Source organism: Mya arenaria, chromosome 5 (assembly GCF_026914265.1).
Source record: "Mya arenaria isolate MELC-2E11 chromosome 5, ASM2691426v1".
NCBI classification, from domain to species: Eukaryota; Metazoa; Mollusca; class Bivalvia; order Myida; family Myidae; genus Mya; species Mya arenaria.
Genome location: NC_069126.1, coordinates 32,708,832 through 32,735,855, shown reverse-complemented (window position 1 = coordinate 32,735,855; position 27,024 = coordinate 32,708,832). Strand labels below are relative to the sequence as shown.

Below are 27,024 nucleotides of genomic sequence, written 5' to 3'. Positions count from 1 at the left end.
AAACACATATCCTTTCAAATATTTGAGAGCTGAGCAAATTTAGCAAAGGACTATGTAAATATAATTCATAATGTGCTACAGCAACTAGAAGTGTTGAGGTGCTCAATTAATCACATTATACTATAATTAATGTATTTATTTTGCGTTTGCGATGATTACTCTCTTTTACAGACTTGTATCAAAGACCCAAACTGAAGTCACTTGTCTTCAGATAATTTGTTTTGGACAAATTAATAACACAAAAGATATTGTTTATTGAATTGTCTAAATTAATTGAATTGTCTGAAAAATTGATGCACAAACACGAAGCCGTTTGGCATTTTATTGCAAACGCATTTTCAACATTACCAAAAATAGTTTTAGTGAAATCGTCTTAATCCATAAACACCATAAACAATTAGCAAATGAGATACGGTTAACCCTGTTCAAACAAGTGCTGCAACATAGTCTCGGATGAAGTTGGTCAAGGCTGAGCTACTTGGCAATCTCTACTCACTTATGTGTAGGCAAGTCGAATCATGATGGGTTTGTGTTACCGCCGCCGTCGTTCATGATAAACATCAGCAGAAAAAAAGATATCTAGTAGGTTAAGTAGTTGTAATACAAGGTGGACATGCTTCCGTCTTTTCCCTGCAAGACACCCGGCTAACCAGGCAGATATTAGTGGAAACTATAGGTAACATGTATCAATTCTGTAGACGTTCTTTATGCGAAAAAGCCAACCAATTGCACCTTTAACCTTTTATATTTCCTTATACGGTTATGTTTGTTTTGTTTAAGGTATACACTTCCGTTTATCTTTTTAACCAATATCTAACAAACTGTGAAGCTTTTGCTGGTAACTTAATTAAATATGTATGTCTTAAACTGAAAACTGCTTACACGTCATTATTTGTATGCCGATATGCTAATGTTTACCTTTTAGATGCCTGACCAAATATAACACAGATAACTGCTGTTAGTTGTCAAATTTCGATTGAATATTAGAATCTAATTGAAAAAAGTTGTTTTAACCATGTAGCAACAATAATGTTATGAGATGATACACACATGAAACTAAAGGAACATGCACAACAAGCACTCATGTAACTAATTTTGCGTCGAACGACATACCAGGCACTAATGAAGAGACCCACAATGCTGTCTTTAGAAAATAAAATCACATACATCATAACGATGAAATAGTGTTATTAATAACATTCAAATGTTTAAATCGAGCAATCGAGCCTATGCACTGTACAACCATTAATTTAGGAAGAAAGCACACAATATGTAAACGGCCAACTTTATTTTTCACAAAGCCAAAGTTAGTATTAAAGGTTTGTACAAGGTGGCCTTCCCATGTTCTATTGAACAACAATTCATCGAGGCAGTCGTATGCCAGGGGATGGAACTTCTAACGAAGCATTTTCACGAACAGTTGTTGAGTGCCCTTCAATGGAGTGAGGTCGCGGGCTCCGTAGAAGAGAATGAGGCGCATCAGCTTTCCTTGACTTGTCCATTCACCCCAGTTATTGTGGCTGGCAAGGAAGGCCTTTATTTCTCCGTCTGTCGTGTTTGTAAGAAAGATACAATCCGACGCCGATTAAATGTGTGTACGCTTGTAACATTCTGACACCAACCTGAAGGTATGAAATCTTGAGTGTCGGTGTCACTGCACCTTATTTTTCACAAAGCCAAGTTCTTCGTACCAACGGACGTCCAATCCAGGAGAGCCAAGGTATTGGTCGCGAGTTCGGTTGAAATGCCATTCTTCCATACAGTCCAACGTGTATGGATGAAACGTGTCATAAAACTTGTTGGCAAAGAGTTCTCTTCGCTGTGACAATGCAGGAAGGTCACCAACGCCAAATACACAAACCATACGAACACGCATCCCGTGGCAGGGCCAATTATAGTTGCCGACGCCCCAGTTTTTGAAACGAGCAACGAATGGTTTAATGCCGCTGCTGGTGAAATTAATTGCTTCTGTTTCAGGTATACCTGGGAAAATATTAACCAGTTTGTTGGAAAACGGAAAAAATAAACTGAAGATAATAACGGAAATAAAGTAATATATTTTACTACAAAGACAATCTGGAATACATGTATACTAGGGCATGGACGAGTATAAATGTTATATACTGGTACCCGATTTTCGATTTCCGTATAAAGATTCGACGCCACAGACACGTTATATGAATCACACGATTTAATTCCCTTTTCAGAGACCCACAATTATCATTATTATTATCAAATGTAAAGACAAACTTGTGAGCTAAGGGAATGTCGTTTTTGCATGAGCACACACCTTTTCATTTCTGTAATTAAGGTGGCGGACGTAAACACATGAAATGCAACAAACATTGTATTGCTTTGTTGGACGGGTGGCCGCCAAAATTTACAAGGCCTGCGTTTGAAAGTTATAACATGTTTGAGACAGAAATATGATATATAGTTAATCGATGGTATATAGAGAGCAAGTTGTAATGATACGAAGGAAACTCAAAATTATGTTTCGTCTTTCCTTGTTAGGAGTTATATCCTTGTTTTAAATTAAAAATAAATAGTGTCAAACAAATCAAATACAAATCCTCTGACGAAAGAAAGTACAAAATGTATCAGGTAAATGGCTATATATCCGTACACAAACCGAGAGTGTCTATGGAATAGACGAATGCAGTTTTTTGATAGAGTTTTAAAACATGAAATGAAGCAAAATTCATTTGTTAATAGCTATTTAATTAAATTACAAATCTTTACTGGCTAAATGCCCCTTATCTTATGATGGAGCTGCTATATATCAGCCAAACGGAATTCACCTTTGTACGATCCCGGTACTGCTAAGGACGGATTATGATTGAGCGTCGAGAAGAAAGTCTCGTCAGGAACCGCCGTCTTTTTACTCCAGTAAAGTATGCCAGCGGCAATTGGGTCGTGAAGCACGAAATCCACATAGCCCCGACTTGCAATTATGTGAACGGCACCCTTTGTTGGAACAACGCCGTGTGGTGGAGGTCCTGCATCGGCCCATCGTTTTGTGTTGGCTCTGAAAATGGCATCGATATAAATTAGCGTAGCAAATGGATAAAATGTCCTGATCCATGGCCCATCAATCGTCCATTTTTGAACACTTAGAAATAAAGACGCAATTAGAGAATAAGTTTAGGCTGATAAATACATATTTTTTTCAAGTTCGCTCCATTCAAACCTACAGAATGTGCTTATGCTAATGTATAAAACATTTATTTTCTGGTTCATTTCTATCAAACTTACCATTATGCGCATACTATAGACTAGACATAACGATTTTCTAGACCAATACTCTATTTAGAATGAGAAAAAAGTAAGGTTTGATTCCCTACAGCAGCCCTGCGTTCACGTATATATTACAGTCGCTCATGGGAGCTAAAACTGTTTTGTTTTGTATAGAGAATGCACTGTAAGCGCAGAGACAACTCGCACATAAAACCTCTCGTGAGTGACTGTTTGGAAAACGCGCTTTGTAACTGTTTAGCGAGTATAAATCGGTGCTTGTATCTATCTCATATCCTGGGGTTAGCCTTACTCGTTATGCTATTTGATCCTGTTTACTTAGCAAGTTGTGCCATGGAGCGATAATTGGAATTTGGATGTTAATAAGATTGTGTTTCTTGACAACCCTTTATTTTTAGTGTGATAAAACTTCCTAACTGACATTTTGTTTAAACAGTTTAAGGTGAACCAATAATTTGAAGTTATGTTTCAAAATTGGAACATTTTGGTACTACTTAATAAAAATCCGATGTATTTTCACCCTTCTGCATGACTTATTTCAGCCACATGTCGATTTTCTCTTTACGATAAAGTGCGCTTGGACATTCTTTAGAAATCCTTAAACGACGGAGAGATTATTCTTGTATAAAAACGACAATAAGAAATAGCTGAAATCAGCAAACAAAATAAAGCCAATTTTATCAGCTTATCTCACCCGCTGAAGGCCCCTCTATTAGAACACGGTACTTTTTCCAGCCTAGGAAACGAACCCAAGAACGATTGAAGAGATAAGATTTTAACATGAGAAATATGTTTTGATTCAATTAGCCAACCAGGTTAAGAGTACAAACCTATTAATAGTTCCTTCGATGTCATTTGAACCATTGTAAGCCTGCAGAATACGAACTAATTCGTAGTTGGTTTTTAGCGGAAATTCCTGACCGGTCAAGTTGATAAAATACTTCCATTTGGCACTACGGTTCCACAAAAACTCCATACAAAGTAATTCCGGTTCAAGCACAGACATTTGGCCCCATCGCACATCCACGCGTTTATCCATCACGTGAACGTTGTTAAAGCAGGCGGCCACGCGTGACATTGCGTCATACAAGTCATTGTCAGTTTTTGCGTCTATATGAAAACAGTAAAAGTTTTGTGGACGATATATAGCACGAAATAATCGTTCGGCCTGTTCTATTGCAGCAAACATGAGTATACTAAAAGCAATTGGAAATTCATTTTCCAGTTTGTCAAACTGATCAGTAATGTATCCCCGATCAAGAATAAACTTTGAACAATTTGAAGTCATGTTCATGTAATCAGCTGGTTGTAAAAAAGTCCGATTTTCCGTAGAAGCAATGCGCTCGGCTAGAGCAGTTTCATTTTCATCGCCATCAAAGATTGCAGCACAGTTAACCTCTTTTACCTTCCTGTCCTGAATAAAGTAAGAATCTTGCAACAAAGGTGAGTTCACTGTTGGCAAAATGTTGAGAATTCCAGAAACATTGGCCCTTCCTTCTTTGTCGAACTTGTAAATGGAAATACCAGGCGAGTAACGAATAAAGTCCGAAAGGTAAAACATGAATCCAAACAGCGTTAAGAGCAGAAAAACATAAGCATAAGATGATTTGAACCGTTTGATTGTGGTTGTTTGTGCCATTTGTCGCCGAGAAGATCTTGAACATCTGGAACTCACATCTGCGTTATAAAATATGGTGAAAACGTAATATATCTACATTGAACCATTTGTATTGCCGTAAGTAAAGGGAAAAAGTGGTGTTCATATTATATAATGATATATCATTATATATATGAAAGGGTTATGACGTCAGCATTTATTTCAATATTGCGCTCTGATCTGATAAGAGGTACGTCACTAAGCCAATGATATACGACGTAACACATTTCGACAAGTCTTTTATACAATCGTAATTAGTCTACCTTGCGTGAGCCATATCATACCGTTATGACGTAGACATTCAACTGTATTCAAGTCCTAGATACCGGTTACATCACACGTATACATCCACTTACAAGTAGGGTTTTGCAAATCTCAGAAAATTAGTTTTTGACGTGTAAACCGTAGTTTTATTGTCAAATAAACATAAATTGTTATGCTCAATCTCGGAAATATGATTCAGAAAGTCGTTTGATTTTAGCAGTTGTTATCTAAGGAACAAAAACATCTCAACATTCGAATTTGAAGCTTGACATATAATTTGTCAAAATACAAATAATTTTCAGAGGTTTTATGGTTTTCATCTTTCACAAAAAGCATTAACACATTGTAACTGTCCATAAGATATTTTCTTAAAACATATTGAATTATTCCTAAACTATTCATTTGATAGAGGAAATTTCTTTGTGATAGAACATTGTCTCTGAATATATAAATTGTTACATTCACACGGAAGTCACTTTTTCGTTGGCAAACTGTTTCAATCGCTCGTTAAGAATCGACCTGCTTGAAATGTATGCATTTTAAGTAATCCACCATTGATACTACAATGAAGCCTCCAATGACTCAACTGATTTAATTTATATTCAACAATGCCAACATGACTGTCATGCATGAAAAACTAGTCATAGGTTTCTTAAAAACGACAACAGAGCCTAATATGCGATTAAGTAAATTTTAATCCAACACGTATCTTTGTTTTAACACTCCTTATGATTTGCCACACTTTATTTCGACATACACAAAAGTGCTTTTTACAAAAACATCATACTTGAGCCTAAAAAAAATTGTTTGGTTAGGGTTACATCCTTCTCAAAAATAGGTAGGGTAGGTAGGCTTTTTTATTTTTATTTTTTTAGGCCTCGTACACAATTGTGGTGATGCTATGCATACCACATAGGTTAATTTGAACATTATCAAACGTCTAATGAATGGGAATGCAAAAACATGTACAAGTGCCATTCTTCACTGAACAACATTGATGCTATGCTCCGCCCACTTATTTTCCTCATTAGCATATAGTAAGTCAGTGGATCAGTTTGGAATTTCGATGGTATTTCCCATACTATTCGTTTTCGCATTGTGTTGACCTCGGGAATTTATTAGACATTATATGCAACTATATCATAGTTATATCATCCCTTTTTGTTGTCCAATTATTTAATCCTATTATTTAAAGTGACACTTAGGCTTTACACGTTTCGTTTCTATAACGACTTCGAAAAACACAGTTCGTCCAAATAAGATAAGAATCTTTCGTTTTTATTAGATAAACATAAAATCATGAGTTAACTGCAAAATGTTTGAATCATATTGTTTGCAACCGAAATTGTCTACTTCAGGTCACGTTGATAATACACGGTAAACAATTCAATTTAATAGATACGCTTAATAGGAAGTATACTATCGTTTCGCCGGAATTGAAATAGAAGTTACCAAACCCATGAAATAGTACATCAGTATGACACATCACATCTGAATTGTGAACTTGATAACATTTTAGCGCAAAATCATAGTCATAATTTAGAAAACACGCATGATAGACACAAGAGGGAATGACGATCTTCTTTAAGATTGCAGAGATCTCCTTCCAAGACACGTCTCCTCTGAATTTTCTCTCAATTTCTAACCTATCACTGTGTGATGTTTAAAATTATAATTATTGCACTAAATGATCATATAATATATATTTTTAAATAAAAAATATGAATAAAAATCTTCTTCATTTCAATTAAAACAGATAAAACATAAAACTCAGTACCTACGTAGCTATGCAATTTGGTTTTACGCTTCCATTAGAAACATTAATGCAGCGAATGTAACAACGGGATTATAAAAAAACATCTAGACACATTAATCACAAACTATCGTAAGAAGGGCGCTGGATTATTCCGCAGGTTTAAAGAGTGTCTGTTCCCGGCCAACTGCTGAGCGATAAAGAAATGTGTATATGACGTCCCATGTTGTTCAAAACTCTCTGGGTTATATAATTATTCGAATCTCATGATCTACATATATTAGTAAATGACATATGGAGTATGTGTTTTTCATTTTACTGTAAGATCGCATTATATTTCACGAACGGAACACCTAACGTTATATTTCACGATTGGAACAGCCACGAGTGAAAAATTTACTTTTGGTGTGAATGAGGTGAAGCTTATTATGATATTTCACTAAAACAAAAACACAACATATTATGATATGTCTTAAACGATATAGAATGGCATTTAATAGTAGTCTTACAGTGATTATGAGTCATTGAAATCATATAATATCAATGAATGACTACAATTTGATGTTCGATATTAATGTGGGTTTGATTAAACAGATAAAGTGTACCTCATAACAGTATGATTATATTGTTATACAATATCTGCCGAGTTAAAGAGTGCTTTGGCCCAGGCGGTACGTCATAACTGGTCCGTATCTGCGGCAGCAAGAATGTTCTTCAAAACACTGCACTTCATTTTACATCTCATTATCTTTACTGTTACGTTTTTTTTTTTAAATAAACAAAAAAAATATCAACTTTCAATGGCCAGGATCTGCTTTAAGTAAGGTTTACACTGAAAGTGATAACATTGCAGCATGCCCAAATGGAGTTCAATCAAAATCAAATTACTTCATTTGATCCCCAAATCGGCCAAATTGAATGTTTAGTAAGCGTTTTGCTCTTTTTGTATTGTATTATATAACTACTAGATCAAGACATGTTTTCATATAGGACAAAACGAACTCAATAAATTAATACCATGTAAATAAAGAGGCTACGAAACACTGCTTTTACCGGTACGTGTACGTGTGGGTTACAGCTTGTATGGGTAAAAGTACGTGTGGGTTACAGCTTGTATGGGTAAAAGTACGTGTGGGTTACAGCTTGTATGGGTAAAAGTACGTGTGGGTTACAGCTTGTGTGGGTAAAAGTACGTGTTGGCTACAGCTTGTATGGGTAAAAGTACATGTGGGTTACAGCTTGTATGGGTAAAAGTACGTGTGGGTTACAGCTTGTATGGGTAAAAGTACGTGTGGGTTACAGCTTGTATGGGTAAAAGTACGTGTGGGTTACAGCTTGTATGGGTAAAAGTACGTGTGAGCTACAGTTTGTATAGGTAAAAGTACGTGTGGGCTACAGCTTGTATAGGTAGAAGTACGCTTGGGCTACAGCTTGTATCGGTAAAAGTACGCTTGGGCTACAGCTTGTATGGGTAAAAGTACGTGGGGGCTACAGCTTGTATAGGTAAAAGTACGTGTGGCTACAGCTTGTATAGGTAAAAGTACGTGTGGGCTACAGCTTGTATGGGTAAAAGTACGTGTTGGCTACAGCTTGTATAGGTAAAAGTACGTGTGGGCTACAGCTTGTATGGGTAGAAGTACGTGTGGGCTACAGGTTGTATAGGTAAAAGTACGTGTGGGCTACAGCTTGTATAGGTAAAAGTACGTGTGGACTACAGCTTGTATGGGTAAAAGTACGTGTGGGCTACAGCTTGTATAGGTAAAAGTACGTGTTGGCTACAGCTTGTATAGGTAAAAGTACGTGTGGGCTACAGCTTGTATGGGTATAAGAACGTGTGGGCTACAGCTTGTATAGGTAAAAGTACGTGTGGGCTACAGCCTGTATAGGTAAAAGTACATGTGGGCTACAGCTTGTATGGGTAAAAGTACGTGTGGGCTACAGCTTGTATGGGTAAAAGAACGTGTTGGCTACAGCTTGTATAGGTAAAAGTACGTGTGGGCTACAGCTTGTATGGGTAAAAGTACGTGTTGGCTACAGCTTGTATGGGTATAAGTACGTGTGGGCTACAGCTTGTATAGGTAAAAGTACGAGTGGGCTACAGATTGTATGGGTAAAAGTACGTGTTGGCCACAGCTTGTATGGGTAAAAGTACGTGTGGGCTACAGCTTGTATAGGTAAAAGTACGTGTTGGCTACAGCTTGTATGGGTAAAATTACGAGTGGGCTACAGCTTGTATAGGTCGAAGTACGTGTGGGCTACAGCTTGTATGGGTAAAAGTACGTGTGGGCTACAGCTTGTATGGGTAAAAGTACGTGTGGGCTACAGCTTGTATAGGTAAAAGTACGTGTGGGCTACAGCTTGTATAGGTAAAAGTACGTGTGGGCTACAGCTTGTATAGGTAAAAGTACGTGTGGGCTACAGCTTGTATAGGTAAAAGTACGTGTTGTCTACAGCTTGTATGGGTAAAAGTACGTGTTGGTCTAAATCTTGTATGGGTATAAGAACGTGTGGGCTACAGCTTGTATAAGTAAAAGTACATGTGGGCTACAGCTTGTATGGGTAAAAGTACGTGTGGGCTACAGCTTGTATGGGTAAAAGTACGTGTGGGCTACAGCTTGTATAGGTAAAAGTACGTGTGGGCTACAGCTTGTATAGGTATAAGAACGTGTTGGCTACAGCTTGCATGGGTAAAAGTACATGTGGGCTACAGCTTGTATGGGTAAAAGTACGTGTGGGCTACAGCTTGTATAGGTAAAATCACGTGTGGGCTACAGCTTGTATAGGTAAAAGTACGTGTGGGCTACAGCTTGTATATGTAGAAGTACGTGTGGGCTACAGCTTGTATAGGTAAAAGTACGCTTGGGCTACAGCTTGTATGGGTAAAAGTACGTGTGGGCTACAGCTTGTATGGGTAAAAGTACGTGTGGGCTACAGCTTGTATAGGTAAAAGTACGTGTGGGCTACAGCTTGTATAGGTAAAAGTACGCTTGGGCTACAGCTTGTATGGGTAAAAGTACATGTGGGCTACAGCTTGTATAGGTAAAAGAACGTGTGGGCTACAGCTTGTATAGGTAAAAGTACGTGTGGGCTACAGCTTGTATGGGTAAAAGTACGTGTGGGCTACAGCTTGTATGGGTAAAAGTACGTGTGGGCTACAGCTTGTATGGGTAAAAGTACATGTTGGCTACAGCTTGTATAGGTAAAAGTACATGTGGGCTACAGCTTGTATGGGAAGAAGTACGCGTGGGCTACAGCTTGTATAGGTAAAAGTACGTGTGGGCTACAGCTTGTATAGGTAAAAGTACCTGTGGGCTACAGCTTGTATGGGTAAAAGTACGTGTGGGCTACAGCTTGTATGGGTAAAAGTACGTGTGGGCTACAGCTTGTATGGGTAAAAGTACGTGTGGGCTACAGCTTGTATAGGTAAAAGTACGTGTGGGCTACAGCTTGTATAGGTAAAAGTACGTGTAGGCTACAGCTTGTATAGGTAAAAGTACGTGTAGGCTACAGCTTGTATAGGTAAAAGTACGTGTGGGCTACAGCTTGTATAGGTAAAAGTACGTGTGGGCTACAGCTTGTATAAGTAAAAGTACGTGTGGGCTACAGCTTGTATAAGTAAAAGTACGTGTGGGCTACAGCTTGTATGGGTAAAAGTACGTGTGGGCTACAGCTTGTATAGGTAAAAGTACGTGTGGGCTACAGCTTGTATAGGTAAAAGTACGTGTGGGCTACAGCTTGTATGGGTAAAAGTACGTGTGGGCTACAGCTTGTATAGGTAAAAGTACGTTTGGGCTACAGCTTGTATAGGTAAAAGTACGTGTGGGCTACAGCTTGTATAGGTAAAAGTACGTGTGGGCTACAGCTTGTATAGGTAGAAGTACGTGTGGGCTACAGCTTGTATGGGTAGAAGTACGTGTGGGCTACAGCTTATATGAGTAAAAGTACGTGTTGGCTACAGCTTGTATAGGTAAAAGTACGTGTGGGCTACAGCTTGTATGGGTAGAAGTACGTGTGGGCTACAGGTTGTATAGGTAAAAGTACGTGTGGGCTACAGCTTGTATAGGTAAAAGTACGTGTGGCTACAGCTTGTATAGGTAAAAGTACGTGTGGGCTACAGCTTGTATGGGTAAAAGTACGTGTTGGCTACAGCTTGTATAGGTAAAAGTACGTGTGGGCTACAGCTTGTATGGGTAGAAGTACGTGTGGGCTACAGGTTGTATAGGTAAAAGTACGTGTGGGCTACAGCTTGTATAGGTAAAAGTACGTGTGGACTACAGCTTGTATGGGTAAAAGTACGTGTGGGCTACAGCTTGTATAGGTAAAAGTACGTGTTGGCTACAGCTTGTATAGGTAAAAGTACGTGTGGGCTACAGCTTGTATGGGTATAAGAACGTGTGGGCTACAGCTTGTATAGGTAAAAGTACGTGTGGGCTACAGCCTGTATAGGTAAAAGTACATGTGGGCTACAGCTTGTATGGGTAAAAGTACGTGTGGGCTACAGCTTGTATGGGTAAAAGAACGTGTTGGCTACAGCTTGTATAGGTAAAAGTACTTGTGGGCTACAGCTTGTATGGGTAAAAGTACGTGTTGGCTACAGCTTGTATGGGTATAAGTACGTGTGGGCTACAGCTTGTATAGGTAAAAGTACGAGTGGGCTACAGATTGTATGGGTAAAAGTACGTGTTGGCCACAGCTTGTATGGGTAGAAGTACGTGTGGGCTACAGCTTGTATAGGTAAAAGTACGTGTTGGCTACAGCTTGTATGGGTAAAATTACGAGTGGGCTACAGCTTGTATAGGTCGAAGTACGTGTGGGCTACAGCTTGTATGGGTAAAAGTACGTGTGGGCTACAGCTTGTATGGGTAAAAGTACGTGTGGGCTACAGCTTGTATAGGTAAAAGTACGTGTGGGCTACAGCTTGTATAGGTAAAAGTACGTGTGGGCTACAGCTTGTATAGGTAAAAGTACGTGTGGGCTACAGCTTGTATAGGTAAAAGTACGTGTTGGCTACAGCTTGTATGGGTAAAAGTACGTGTTGGTCTAAATCTTGTATGGGTATAAGAACGTGTGGGCTACAGCTTGTATAGGTAAAAGTACGTGTGGGCTACAGCTTGTATGGGTAAAAGTACGTGTGGGCTACAGCTTGTATGGGTAAAAGTACGTGTGGGCTACAGCTTGTATAGGTAAAAGTACGTGTGGGCTACAGCTTGTATAGGTATAAGAACGTGTTGGCTACAGCTTGCATGGGTAAAAGTACGTGTGGGCTACAGCTTGTATGGGTAAAAGTACGTGTGGGCTACAGCTTGTATAGGTAAAATCACGTGTGGGCTACAGCTTGTATAGGTAAAAGTACGTGTGGGCTACAGGTTGTATATGTAGAAGTACGTGTGGGCTACAGCTTGTATAGGTAAAAGTACGCTTGGGCTACAGCTTGTATGGGTAAAAGTACGTGTGGGCTACAGCTTGTATGGGTAAAAGTACGTGTGGGCTACAGCTTGTATAGGTAAAAGTACGTGTGGGCTACAGCTTGTATAGGTAAAAGTACGCTTGGGCTACAGCTTGTATGGGTAAAAGTACATGTGGGCTACAGCTTGTATAGGTAAAAGTACGTGTGGGCTACAGCTTGTATAGGTAAAAGTACGTGTGGGCTACAGCTTGTATGGGTAAAAGTACGTGTGGGCTACAGCTTGTATGGGTAAAAGTACGTGTGGGCTACAGCTTGTATGGGTAAAAGTACATGTTGGCTACAGCTTGTATAGGTAAAAGTACATGTGGGCTACAGCTTGTATGGGAAGAAGTACGCGTGGGCTACAGCTTGTATAGGTAAAAGTACGTGTGGGCTACAGCTTGTATAGGTAAAAGTACCTGTGGGCTACAGCTTGTATGGGTAAAAGTACGTGTGGGCTACAGCTTGTATGGGTAAAAGTACGTGTGGGCTACAGCTTGTATAGGTAAAAGTACGTGTGGGCTACAGCTTGTATAGGTAAAAGTACGTGTGGGCTACAGCTTGTATAAGTAAAAGTACGTGTAGGCTACAGCTTGTATAGGTAAAAGTACGTGTGGGCTACAGCTTGTATAGGTAAAAGTACGTGTGGGCTACAGCTTGTATAGGTAAAAGTACGTGTGGGCTACAGCTTGTATAAGTAAAAGTACGTGTGGGCTACAGCTTGTATGGGTAAAAGTACGTGTGGGCTACAGCTTGTATAGGTAAAAGTACGTGTGGGCTACAGCTTGTATAGGTAAAAGTACGTGTGGGCTACAGCTTGTATGGGTAAAAGTACGTGTAGGCTACAGCTTGTATAGGTAAAAGTACGTGTGGGCTACAGCTTGTATAGGTAAAAGTACGTTTGGGCTACAGCTTGTATGGGTAGAAGTACGTGTGGGCTACAGCTTGTATAGGTAAAAGTACGTGTGGGCTACAGCTTGTATAGGTAGAAGTACGTGTGGGCTACAGCTTGTATGGGTAGAAGTACGTGTGGGCTACAGCTTATATGAGTAAAAGTACGTGTTGGCTACAACTTGTATGGGTAGAAGTACGTGTGGGCTACAGCTTGTATAGGTAAAAGTACGTGTGGGCTACAGCTTGTATAGGTAAAAGTACGTGTGGGTTACAGCTTGTATAGGTAAAAGTGCGTGTGGGCTACAGCTTGTATAGATAAAAGTACGTGTGGGCTACAGCTTGTATGGGTAAAAGTACTTGTGGGCTACAGCTTGTATAAGTAAAAGTACTTGTGGGCTACAGCTTGTATGGGTAAAAGTACGTGTGGGCTACAGCTTGTATGGGTAAAAGTACGTGTTGGCTACAGCTTGCATAGGTATAAGTACGTGTGGGCTACAGCTTGTATAGGTAAAAGTACGTGTGGGCTACAGCTTGTATAGGTAAAAGTACGTGTGGGCTACAGCTTGTATAAGTAAAAGTACGTGTAAGCTACAGCTTGTATAAGTAAAAGTACGTGTGGGCTACAGCTTGTATGGGTAAAAGTACGTGTTGGCTACAGCTTGTATAGGTAAAGTACGTGTGGGCTACAGCTTGTATAGGTAAAAGTACGCTTGGGCTACAGCTTGTATAGGTAGAAGTACGTGTGGGCTACAGCTTGTATATGTAAAAGTACGTGTGGGTTACAACTTGTATAGGTAAAAGAACGTGTGGGCTACAGCTTGTATAAGTAAAAGTACGTGTGGGCTACAGCTTGTATGGGTAAAAGTACGTGTGGGCTACAGCTTTTATGGGTAAAAGTACGTGTGGGCTACAGCTTGTATAGGTAAAAGTACGTGTGGGCTACAGCTTGTATAGGTATAAGAACGTGTGGGCTACAGATTGTATAAGTAAAAGTACGTGTGGGCTACAGCTTGTATGGGTAAAAGTACGTGTGGTCTACAGCTTGTATGGGTAAAAGTACGTGTGGGCTACAGCTTGTATAGGTAAAAGTACGTGTGGGCTACAGCTTCTATAGGTATAAGAACGTGTTGGCTACAGCTTGTATGGGTAGAAGTACGTGTGGGCTACAGCTTGTATGGGTAAAAGTACGTGTGGGCTACAGCTTGTATAGGTAAAAGTACGTGTGGGCTACAGCTTGTATAGTATACAAGTACGTGTGGGCTACACCTTGTATAGGTAGAAGTACGTGTGGGCTACAGCTTGTATAGGTAAAAGTACGCTTGGGCTACAGCTAGTATGGGTAAAAGTACGTGGGGGCTACAGCTTGTATAGGTAAAAGTACGTGTGGGCTACAGCTTGTATAGGTAAAAGTACGTGTGGGCTACAGCTTGTATAGGTAGAAGTACGCTTGGGCTACAGCTTGTATCGGTAAAAGTACGCTTGGGCTAAAGCTTGTATGGGTAAAAGTACGTGGGGGCTACAGCTTGTATAGGTAAAAGTACGTGTGGGCTACAGCTTGTGTAGGTAAAAGTACGTGTGGGCTACAGCTTGTATGGGTAAAAGTACGTGGGGGCTACAGCTTGTATAGGTAAAAGTACGTGTGGGCTACAGCTTGTATGGGTAGAAGTTCGTGTGGGCTACAGCTTGTATAGGTAAAAGTACGTGTGGGCTACAGCTTGTATAGGTAAAAGTACGTGTGGGCTACAGCTTGTATGGGTAAAAGTACGTGTGGGCTACAGCTTGTATGGGTAGAAGTACGTGTGGGCTACAGCTTGTATAGGTAAAAGTACGTGTGGGCTACAGCTTGTATAGGTAAAAGTACCTGTGGGCTACAGCTTGTATGGGTAAAAGTACGTGTGGGCTACAGCTTGTATAGGTAAAAGTACGTGTGGGCTACAGCTTGTATAGGTAAAAGTACGTGTGGGCTACAGCTTGTATAGGTAAAAGTACGTGTGGGCTACAGCTTGTATAGGTAAAAGTACGTGTGGGCTACAGCTTGTATGGGTAAAAGTACGTGTAGGCTACAGCTTGTATAGGTAAAAGTACGTGTGGGCTACAGCTTGTATAGGTAAAAGAACGTTTGGGCTACAGCTTGTATGGGTAGAAGTACGTGTGGGCTACAGCTTGTATAGGTAAAAGTACGTGTGGGCTACAGCTTGTATAGGTAGAAGTACGTGTGGGCTACAGCTTGTATGGGTAGAAGTACGTGTGGGCTACAGCTTATATGAGTAAAAGTACGTGTTGGCTACAGCTTGTATAGGTAGAAGTACGTGTTGGCTACAGCTTGTATAGGTAAAAGTACGTGTGGGTTACTGTTTGTATGGGTAGAAGTACGTGTGGGCTACAGCTTGTATAGGTAAAAGTACGTGTGGGCTACAGCTTGTATAGGTAAAAGTACGTGTGGGTTACAGCTTGTATAGGTAAAAGTACGTGTGGGCTACAGCTTGTATAGGTAAAAGTACGTGTGGGCTACAGCTTGTATGGGTAAAAGTACTTGTGGGCTACAGCTTGTATAAGTAAAAGTACTTGTGGGCTACAGCTTGTATGGGTAAAAGTACGTGTGGGCTACAGCTTGTATGGGTAAAAGTACGTGTTGGCTACAGCTTGCATAGGTATAAGTACGTGTGGGCTACAGCTTGTATGGGTAAAAGTACGTGTGGGCTACAGCTTGTATAGGTAAAAGTACGTGTGGGCTACAGCTTGTATAAGTAAAAGTACGTGTGGGCTACAGCTTGTATAAGTAAAAGTACGTGTGGGCTACAGCTTGTATGGGTAAAAGTACGTGTTGGCTACAGCTTGTATAGGTAAAGTACGTGTGGGCTACAGCTTGTATAGGTAAAAGTACGCTTGGGCTACAGCTTGTATGGGTAAAAGTACGTGTGGGCTACAGCTTGTATAGGTAAAAGTACGTGTGGGCTACAGCTTGTATAGGTAAAAGAACGTGTGGGCTACAGCTTGTATAAGTAAAAGTACGTGTGGGCTACAGCTTGTATGGGTAAAAGTACGTGGGGGCTACAGCTTGTATGGGTAAAAGTACGTGTGGGCTACAGCTTGTATAGGTAAAAGTACGTGTGGGCTACAGCTTCTATAGGTATAAGAACGTGTTGGCTACAGCTTGTATGGGTAGAAGTACGTGTGGGCTACAGCTTGTATGGGTAAATGTACGTGTGGGCTACAGCTTGTATAGGTAAAAGTACGTGTGGGCTACAGCTTGTATAGTATACAAGTACGTGTGGGCTACAGCTTGTATAGGTAGAAATACCTGTGGGCTACAGCTTGTATAGGTAAAAGTACGCTTGGGCTACAGCTTGTATGGGTAAAAGTACGTGGGGGCTACAGCTTGTATAGGTAATAGTACGTGTGGGCTACAGCTTGTATAGGTAAAAGTACGTGTGGGCTACAGCTTGTATGGGTAGAAGTACGTGTGGGCTACAGCTTGTATAGGTAAAAGTACGTGTGGGCTACAGCTTGTATAGGTAAAAGTACCTGTGGGCTACAGCTTGTATGGGTAAAAGTACGTGTGGGCTACAGCTTGTATAGGTAAAAGAACGTGTGGGCTACAGCTTGTATAAGTAAAAGTACGTGTGGGCTACAGCTTGTATGGGTAAAAGTACGTGGGGGCTACAGCTTGTATGGGTAAAAGTACGTGTGGGCTACAGCTTGTATAGGTAAAAGTACGTGTGGGCTACAGCTTGTGTAGGTAAAAGTACGTGTGGGCTACAGCTTGTATGGGTAAAAGTACGTGTTGGCTACAGCTTGTATAGGTAAAAGTACGTGTGGGCTACAGCTTGTATGGGTAGAAGTACGTGTGGGCTACAGCTTGTATAGGTACAAGTACGTGTGGGCTACAGCATGTATAGGTAAAAGTACATGTGGGCTACAGCTTGTATGGGTAAAAGTACGTGTGGGCTACAGCTTGTATGGGTAAAAGAACGTGTTGTCTACAGCTTGTATAGGTAAAAGTACTTGTGGGCTACATCTTGTATAGGTATAAGAACGTGTTGGCCACAGCTTGTATAGGTATAAGAACGTGTGGGCTACAGCTTGTATAGGTAAAAGTACGTGTGGGCTACAGCTTGTATGGGTAAATGTACGTGTTGGCTACAGCTTGTATGGGTTAAAGTACGTGTGGGCTACAGCTTGTATAGGTAAAAGTACGAGTGGGCTACAGCTTGTATGGGTAAAAGTACGTGTTGGCCACAGCTTGTATGGGTAGAAGTACGTGTGGGCTACAGCTTGTATAGGTAAAAGTACGTGTTGGCTACAGCTTGTATGGGTAAAATTACGAGTGGGCTACAGCTTGTATAGGTCGAAGTACGTGTGGGCTACAGCTTGTATGGGTAAAAGTACGTGTGGGCTACAGCTTGTATGGGTAAAAGTGCGTGGGGGCTACAGCTTGTATAGGTAAAAGTACGTGTGGGCTACAGCTTGTATAGGTAAAAGTACGTGTGGGCTACAGCTTGTATAGGTAAAAGTACGTGTTGTCTACAGCTTGTATGGGTAAAAGTACGTGTTGGTCTACAGCTTGTATGGGTATAAGAACGTGTGGGCTACAGCTTGAATAAGTAAAAGTACGTGTGGGCTACAGCTTGTATGGGTAAAAGTACGTGTGGGCTACAGCTTGTATGGGTAAAAGTACGTGTGGGCTACAGCTTGTATAGGTAAAAGTACGTGTGGGCTACAGCTTGTATAGGTATAAGAACGTGTTGGCTACAGCTTGCATGGGTAAAAGTACGTGTGGGCTACAGCTTGTATGGGTAAAAGTACGTGTGGGCTACAGCTTGTATAGGTAAAAGTACGTGTGGGCTACAGTTTGTATAGGTAAAAGTACGTGTGGTCTACAGCTTGTATAGGTAGAAGTACGTGTGGGCTACAGCTTGTATAGGTAAAAGTACGCTTGGGCTACAATTTGTATGGGTAAAAGTACGTGTGGGCTACAGCTTGTATAGGTAAAAGTACGTGTGGGCTACAGTTTGTATAGGTAAAAGTACGTGTGGTCTACAGCTTGTATAGGTAGAAGTACGTGTGGGCTACAGCTTGTATAGGTAAAAGTACGCTTGGGCTACAGCTTGTATGGGTAAAAGTACGTGGGGCTACAGCTTGTATAGGTAAAAGTACATGTGGGCTACCTCTTGTATAGGTAAAAGTACATGTGGGCTACAGCTTGTATAGGTAAAAGTACGCTTTGGCTACAGCTTGTATGGGTAAAAGTACAAGTGGGCTACAGCTTGTATAGGTAAAAGTACGTGTGGGCTACAGCTTGTATAGGTAAAAGTACGTGTGGGCTACAGCTTGTATGGGTAAAAGTACGTGTGGGCTACAGCTTGTATGGGTAAAAGTACATGTGGGCTACAGCTTGTATGGGTAAAAGTACGTGTTGGCTACAGCTTGTATAGGTAAAAGTACGTGTGGGCTACAGCTTGTATGGGTAGAAGTACGTGTGGGCTACAGCTTGTATGGGTAAAAGTACGTGTGGGCTACAGCTTGTATAGGTAAAAGTACCTGCGGGCTACAGTTTGTATGGGTAAAAGTACCTGCGGTCTACAGCTTGTATGGGTAAAAGTACGTGTGGGCTACAGCTTGTATAGGTAAAAGTACGTGTGGGTTACTGCTTGTATGGGTAAAAGTACGTGTGGGTTACTGCTTGTATGGGTAGAAGTACGTGTGGGCTACAGCTTGTATTGGTAAAAGTAAGTGTGGGCTACAGCTTGTATAGGTAAAAGTACGTGTGGGCTACAGCTTGTATAGGTAAAAGTACCTGTGGGCTACAGCTTGTATGGGTAAAAGTACGTGTGGGCTACAGCTTGTATGGGTAAAAGAACGTGTTGGCTACAGCTTGTATAGGTAAAAGTACGTGTGGGCTACAGTTTGTATAGGTATAAGAACGTGTTGGCCACAGCTTGTATAGGTATAAGAACGTGTGGGCTACAGCTTGTATAGGTAAAAGTACGTGTGGACTACAGCTTGTATAGGTAAAAGTACGTGTTGGCTACAGCTTGTATGGGTAAAAGAACGTGTTGGCTACAGCTTGTATAGGTAAAAGTACGTGTGGGCTACAGTTTGTATAGGTATAAGAACGTGTTGGCCACAGCTTGTATAGGTATAAGAACGTGTGGGCTACAGCTTGTATAGGTAAAAGTACGTGTGGGCTACAGCTTGTATAGGTAAAAGAACGTGTGGGCTACAGCTTGTATAGGTAAAAGTACGTGTGGGCTACAGCTTGTATGGGTAAAAGTACGTGTTGGCCACAGCTTGTATAGGTAGAAGTACGTGTGGGCTACAGCTTGTATAGGTAAAAGTACGTGTTGGCTACAGCTTGTATGGGTAAAAGTACGTGTGGGCTACAGCTTGTATGGGTAGAAGTAAGTGTGGGCTACAGCTTGTATGGGTAAAAGTACGTGTGGGCTACAGCTTGTATGGGTAAAAGTACGTGTGGGCTACATATTGTATAGGTAAAAGTACGTGTGGGCTACAGCTTGTATAGGTAAAAGTACGTGTGGACTACAGCTTGTATAGGTAAAAGAACGTGTGGGCTACAGCTTGTATAGGTAAAAGTACGTGTGGTCTACAGCTTGTATGGGTAAAAGTACGTGTGGGCTACTGCTTGTATGGGTAAAAGTACGTGTGAGTTACAGCTTGTATGGGTAAAAGTACGTGAGGGCTACAGCTTGTATAGGTAAAAGTACGTGTGGGCTACAGCTTGTATAGGTAAAAGTACGTGTGGGCTACAGCTTGTATGGGTAAAAGTACGTGTGGGTTACAGCTTGTATAGGTAAAAGTACGTGTGGTCTACAGCTTGTATGGGTAAAAGTACGTGTGGGTTACTGCTTGTATGGGTAGAAGTACGTGTGGGCTACAGCTTGTATTGGTAAAAGTACGTGTGGGCTACAGCTTGTATAGGTAAAAGTACGTGTGGGTTACTGCTTGTATGGGTAGAAGTACTTGTGGGCTACAGCTTGTATGGGTAAAAGTACGTGTGGGTTACTGCTTGTATGGGTAGAAGTACGTGTGGGCTACAGCTTGTATGGGTAAAAATACGTGTGGGCTACAGCTTGTATGGGTAAAAGTATGCTTGGGCTACAGCTTGTATGGGTAAAAGTACGTGTGGTCTACAGCTTGTATAGGTAAAAGTACGTGTGGTCTACAGTTTGTATGGGTAAAAGTACGTATGGGCTACAGCTTGTATGGGTAGAAGTACGTGTTGGCTACAGCTTGTATAGGTAAAAGTACGTGTTGGCTACAGCTTGTATGGGTAAAAGTACGTGTGGGTTACTGCTTGTATGGGTAGAAGTACGTGTGGGCTACAGCTTGTATGGGTAAAGGTACGTGTGGGCTACAGCTTGTATGGGTAGAAGTACGTGTGGGCTACAGCTTGTATGGGTAAAAGTACGTGTGGGCTACAGCTTGTATAGGTAAAAGTACCTGCGGGCTACAGCTTGTATGGGTAAAAGTACCTGCGGGCTACAGCTTGTATGGGTAAAAGTACGTGTGGGCTACAGCTTGTATAGGTAAAAGTACGTGTGGGCTACAGCTTGTATAGGTAAAAGTACATGTGGGCTACAGCTTGTATATGTAAAAGTACGTGTGGGCTACAGCTTGTATAGGTAAAAGTACCTGTGGGCTACAGCTTGTATGGGTAAAAGTACGTGTGGGCTACAGCTTGTATGGGTAAAAGTACGTTTGGGCTACAGCTTGTATAGGTAAAAGTACGTGTGGGCTACAGCTTGTATAGGTATAAGAACGTGTTGGCTACAGCTTGCATGGGTAAAAGTACGTGTGGGCTACAGCTTGTATGGGTAAAAGTACGTGTGGGCTACAGCTTGTATAGGTAAAAGTACGTGTGGGCTACAGTTTGTATAGTTAAAAGTACGTGTGGTCTACAGCTTGTATAGGTAGAAGTACGTGTGGGCTACAGCTTGTATAGGTAAAAGTACGCTTGGGCTACAGCTTGTATGGGTAAAAGTACGTGTGGGCTACAGCTTGTATAGGTAAAAGTACTTGTGGGCTACAGTTTGTATAGGTAAAAGTACGTGTGGTCTACAGCTTGTATAGGTAGAAGTACGTGTGGGCTACAGCTTGTATAGGTAAAAGTACGTATGGGCTACAGCTTGTATGGGTAAAAGTACGTGGGGCTACAGCTTGTATAGGTAAAAGTACATGTGGGCTACAGCTTGTATAGGTAAAAGTACATGTGGGCTACAGCTTGTATAGGTAAAAGTACGCTTTGGCTACAGCTTGTATGGGTAAAAGTACATGTGGGCTACAGCTTGTATGGGTAAAAGTACGTGTGGGCTACAGCTTGTATAGGTAAAAGTACGTGTGGGCTACAGCTTGTATGGGTAAAAGTACGTGTGGGCTACAGCTTGTATGGGTAAAAGTACGTGTGGGCTACAGCTTGTATGGGTAAAAGTACGTGTTGGCTACAGCTTGTATAGGTAAAAGTACGTTTGGGCTACAGCTTGTATGGGTAGAAGTACGTGTGGGCTACAGCTTGTATGGGTAAAAGTACGTGTGGGCTACAGCTTGTATAGGTAAAAGTACCTGCGGGCTACAGCTTGTATGGGTAAAAGTACCTGCGGGCTACAGCTTGTATGGGTAAAAGTACGTGTGGGCTACAGCTTGTATAGGTAAAAGTACATGTGGGCTACAGCTTGTATAGGTAAAAGTACATGTGGGCTACAGCTTGTATAGGTAAAAGTACGTGTGGGCTACAGCTTGTATAGGTAAAAGTACCTGTGGGCTACAGCTTGTATGGGTAAAAGTACGTGTGGGCTACAGCTTGTATGGGTAAAAGAACCTGTTGGCTACAGGTTGTATAGGTAAAAGTACGTGTGGGCTACAGCTTGTATAGGTATAAGAACGTGTTGGCCACAGCTTGTATAGGTATAAGAACGTGTGGGCTACAGCTTGTATAGGTAAAAGTACGTGTGGGCTACAGCTTGTATAGGTAAAAGTACGTGTTGGCTACAGCTTGTATGGGTAAAAGAACGTGTGGGCTACAGCTTGTATAGGTAAAAGTACGTGTGGGCTACAGCTTGTATGGGTAAAAGTACGTGTGGGCCACAGCTTGTATGGGTAGAAGTACGTGTGGGCTACAGCTTATATGGGTAAAAGTACGTGTTGGCTACAGCTTGTATGGGTAAAAGTACGTGTGGGCTACAGCTTGTATGGGTAGAAGTACGTGTGGGCTACAGCTTGTATGGGTAAAAGTACGTGTGGGCTACAGCTTGTATGGGTAAAAGTACGTGTGGGCTACAGATTGTATAGGTAAAAGTACGTGTGGGCTACAGTTTGTATAGGTAAAAGTACGTGTGGGCTACAGCTTGTATAGGTAAAAGTACGTGTGGTCTACAGCTTGTATGGGTAAAAGTACGTGTGGGCTACTGCTTGTATGGGTAAAAGTACGTGTGAGTTACAGCTTGTATGGGTAAAAGTACGTGTTGGCTACAGCTTTTATAGGTAAAAGTACGTGTGGGCTACAGCTTGTATAGGTAAAAGTACGTGTGGGCTACAGCTTGTATGGGTAAAAGTACGTGTGGGCTACAGCTTGTATAGGTAAAAGTACGTGTGGTCTACAGCTTGTATGGGTAAAAGTACGTGTGGGTTACTGCTTGTATGGGTAGAAGTACGTGTGGGCTACAGCTTGTATTGGTAAAAGTACGTGTGGGCTACAGCTTGTATAGGTAAAAGTACGTGTGTGTTACTGCTTGTATGGGTAGAAGTACGTGTGGGCTACAGCTTGTATGGGTAAAAGTACGTGTGGGTTACTGCTTGTATGGGTAGAAGTACGTGTGGGCTACAGCTTGTATGGGTAAAAGTACGTGTGGGCTACAGCTTGTATAGGTAAAAGTACGTGTGGGCTACAGCTTGTATAGGTAAAAGTACGTGTGGGCTACAGCTTGTATGGGTAAAAGTACGTGTGGGCTACAGCTTGTATGGGTAAAAGTATGCTTGGGCTACAGCTTGTATGGGTAAAAGTACGTGTGGTCTACAGCTTGTATGGGTAAAAGTACGTGTGGGCTACAGCTTGTATGGGTAAAAGTATGCTTGGGCTACAGCTTGTATGGGTAAAAGTACGTGTGGTCTACAGCTTGTATAGGTAAAAGTACGTGTGGTCTACAGCTTGTATGGGTAAAAGTACGTATGGGCTACAGCTTGTATGGGTAAAAGTACGTGTGGGCTACAGCTTGTATGGGTAAAAGTACGTGTGGGCTACAGCTTGTATAGGTAAAAGTACGTGTGGTCTACAGCTTGTTTGGATAAAAGTACGTGTGGGTTACTGCTTGTATGGGTAGAAGTACGTGTGGGCTACAGCTTGTATGGGTAAAGGTACGTGTGGGCTACAGCTTGTATGGGTAAAAGTACGTGTGGGCTACAGCTTGTGTGGGTAAAAGAACGTGTGGGCTACAGCTTGTATAGGTAAAAGTACGTGTGGGCTACAGCTTGTATAGGTAAAACTACGTGTGGGCCATAGCTTGTATGGGTAAAAGTACGTGTGGGCTACAGCTTGTATGGGTAGAAGTACGTGTGGGCTACAGCTTGTATGGGTAAAAGTACGTGTGGGCTACAGCTTGTATAGGTAAAAGTACGTGTTGTCTACAGCTTGTATGGGTAAAAGTACGTGGGGCTACAGCTTGCATAAGTAAAAGTACGTGTGGGCTACAGCTTGTATGGGTAAAAGTACGTGTGGGCTACAGCTTGTATAGGTAAAAGTACGTGTGGGCTACAGCTTTTATAGGTAAAAGTACGTGTGGGCCACAGCTTGTATGGGTAAAAGTACGTGTGGGCCACAGCTTGTATGGGTAGAAGTACGTGTGGTCTACAGCTTGTATGGGTAAAAGTACGTGTGGGCTACAGCTTGTATAGGTAAAAGTACGTGTGGGCTACAGCTTGTATGGGTAAAAGTACGTGTGGGCCACAGCTTGTATGGGTAAAAGTACGTGTGAGCTACAGCTTGTATGGGTCTAAGTACGAATGGGCTACAGCTTGTATGGGTAAAAGTACGTGTGCGCTACAGCTTGTATGGGTAGAAGTATGTGTGTGTTACTGGTTTTACCGGTACGTGTACGCGTTGGCTACAGCTTGTATACGTAAAGTACGTGTATGAGATAGTGCTATAGGAGTACATGTTAGCTACTGTTACTACATGTATGTATACGTGTGGCCTATTGATTTTATTGTTACGTGTATGTGACGCTAGCTGCTTTTAAAGATTCGTGTACATGTGAGCTTCTGCTTTTATCGGTAAGTGCACGTTTGGGAAATTGTTTTTACCAGTACGTGTCCGTGTGGACTACGGCATATACTGGTACGTGTACATTTGAAAACTGCTTGTGTACTACGTCACCTAGGTACGTTTACATTGTGCAAGTTTAGAATGATACGATAGCACTCGGAAAAAACACACACTTTATTTGAGTATTCAGCGAGCCTACAAGTTCACTTTTAAAAGGAAATTTCTTCAAGGGCTTTTAATCCCATTTGCAGCTTTTACATGCAAGTATAGATACACACGTACACGTCTCGCTTCGCAAAGTCTCTTACTGAACGATATTACGTGTTGGATTTAAACGAAATGTAGTAATAATTGATCAAAAATGAAAGTGACATAATAATAGTTGTATATGCAAATTTATCGTAAGAGGCTAACAGCAAATTCTACTTGTAACGTAAGCTACACGTACAAATATTAGACGTGTTTCTCAGTCTCGGTGTTATGTTTTCAAATGAACACGTCTTACTTTAAAGGTAAATCAATATAAACATTTGAAATTAAACTATTGGAAAATTTGTCAATTAATTAAAACAATGGCTTTTACTTTCATGAACAGTTTTTAACAATAACTTTCTCAACATTAAAAATATCAGAAAGCTCACAGCAATGTCTTGGAAGGGATTATCAGTCATCATCATCATCATAGTTGTTATTATTATAATTATTATTATTATTATTATTATTATTATTATTATTATTATTATTATTATTATTATTATTATTATTATTTTTATTATTATTTTTATTTTTATTATTATTGTAATTATTATTATTATTATAATTATTATTATTATTATTATTATTATTATTATTATTATTATTATTATTATTATTATTATTGTTATTATTATTATTATTATTATTATTATTATTATTATTATTTCAATTATTATTATTATTATTATTATTATTATTATTATTATTATTATTATTATAATTATTATTATTATTATTATTATTATTATTATTATTATTATTATTATTATTATTATTATTTTTTTATTTTTTTTTATTTATTATTATTATTGTAATAATTATTATTATTTTTTATTATTTTTATTATTATTATTTTATTATTATTATTAGTAGTAGTAGTAGTAGTAGTAGTAGTAGTAGTAGTAGTAGTAGTAGTAGTGGTAGTGGTAGTGGTAGAGGCAGCGGCAGCGGCAGCGGCAGCAGCAGCAGTAGCAGTAGCAGTAGCAGTAGCAGTAGCGGTAGTAGTAGTAGTAGTAGTAGTAGTAGTAGTAGTAGTAGTAGTAGTAGTAGTAGTAGTAGTAGTAGTAGTAGTAGTAGTAGTAGTAGTAGTAGTAGTAGTAGTAGTAGTAGTGGAAGTGGTAGTAATAGTACTAGTAGTAGTGATAGTAATAGAAGTAGTAGTAGTAGTAATAGTAGTAGTAGTAGTAGTAGTAGTAGTAGTAGTAGTAGTAGTAGTAGTAGTAGTAGTAGTAGTAGTAGTAGTAGTAGTAGTAGTAGTAGTAGTAGTAGTAGTAGTAGTAGTAGTAGTAGTAGTAGTAGTAGTAGTAGTAGTAGTAGTAGTAGCAGCAGCAGCAGCAGCAGCAGCAGCAGCAGCAGCAGCAGCAGCAGCAGCAGCAGCAGCAGCAGCAGCAGCAGCAGCAGCAGCAGCAGCAGTAGTGTTGTTTTGTATATGAACATTTTGCAAATAATTACTTAGTCATCGTTACGTCATTTATTTTGTTATAAATTCTATTCTTTTCTGAGAATACTGCTGTTCCTTCATTATCATCACAATAATGCCATTAATTTTTATTTAAAATTATCAACTAATTATTAATATTTACCTGACAAGCATAAGTTGAATCCAGATTTAATTGATATGTGTCCATATACATCCATAACGTCTTAAGATGTGAGCGTCTGTGCTGTTTATCAGCAGAATAAACTTCTCATCCACCCGGCCTATCAGAAAGAACGGTAGTTTGAACTGTCCAAAGAGAAAGCTTTAGTCTCTGTTATCCATGTTCACTTAATACAATCTATGTTTATCTAACGGATATCATCATTTGCTAACATGTTTTAATTTGAAACTCTTTGATTGATATGGTCAACTGCTGGACCTTAGTCACTATACATACGTATTACAATCAACTTGTTATATTCCACTGTTAAAGTGTCCAAAATCAAGCATTAACTATAATTTCTTATGATTTTAAAGCATACGCGTATATTAAACAAATGATATTTACAGTAACACGTCATTCCTTAACGATGGTTGTTGTTTATCAATTTCACATTATCTCTGTTTATAGTGCAATGACATTTCCCATTGAAATCGCGTGCATTTGTTCGATACTTCTGTCCTGTCATTGGGCGCAATAATACTAATGGGCGGGGCATATTTACTACGGAACTATTTTTTTCTTCAGTGAAATCGTAGTAAAATTATTGGCAACTTGCAAAACTAATATCTGCAGTAAAGCTGT

General features: G+C 40.4%; 1 protein-coding gene across 1 annotated transcript; it reads right to left on the bottom strand.

Moving 5' to 3' along the window:
* Positions 1–26,675, bottom strand: LOC128234915 (beta-1,3-galactosyl-O-glycosyl-glycoprotein beta-1,6-N-acetylglucosaminyltransferase-like). The gene is made up of 4 exons (XM_052949536.1): positions 26,383–26,675; positions 4,086–4,932; positions 2,802–3,028; positions 1–1,983 (listed from the first exon to the last, which is right to left on the bottom strand). Exons 1-4 carry the CDS (start codon positions 26,435–26,437, stop codon positions 1,652–1,654), a joined length of 1,461 nt encoding a protein of 486 aa, XP_052805496.1. The 5' UTR covers positions 26,438–26,675; the 3' UTR covers positions 1–1,651.
* Positions 26,676–27,024: the final 349 nt, after the last annotated feature.

Bases quoted from the DNA above. Each gene is read 5' to 3' on its own strand.
- LOC128234915 (XM_052949536.1), bottom strand. From the start codon at position 26,437: ATGGATGTATATGGACACATATCAATTAAATCTGGATTCAACTTATGC. The intron at 3,029-4,085 runs GTTTGTACTCTT...TGCCATTTTCAG, and splicing joins ATCGAAGGAACTATTAATAG to AGCCAACACAAAACGATGGG. The intron at 1,984-2,801 runs GTGAATTCCGTT...ATATTTTCCCAG, and splicing joins AGTACCGGGATCGTACAAAG to GTATACCTGAAACAGAAGCA.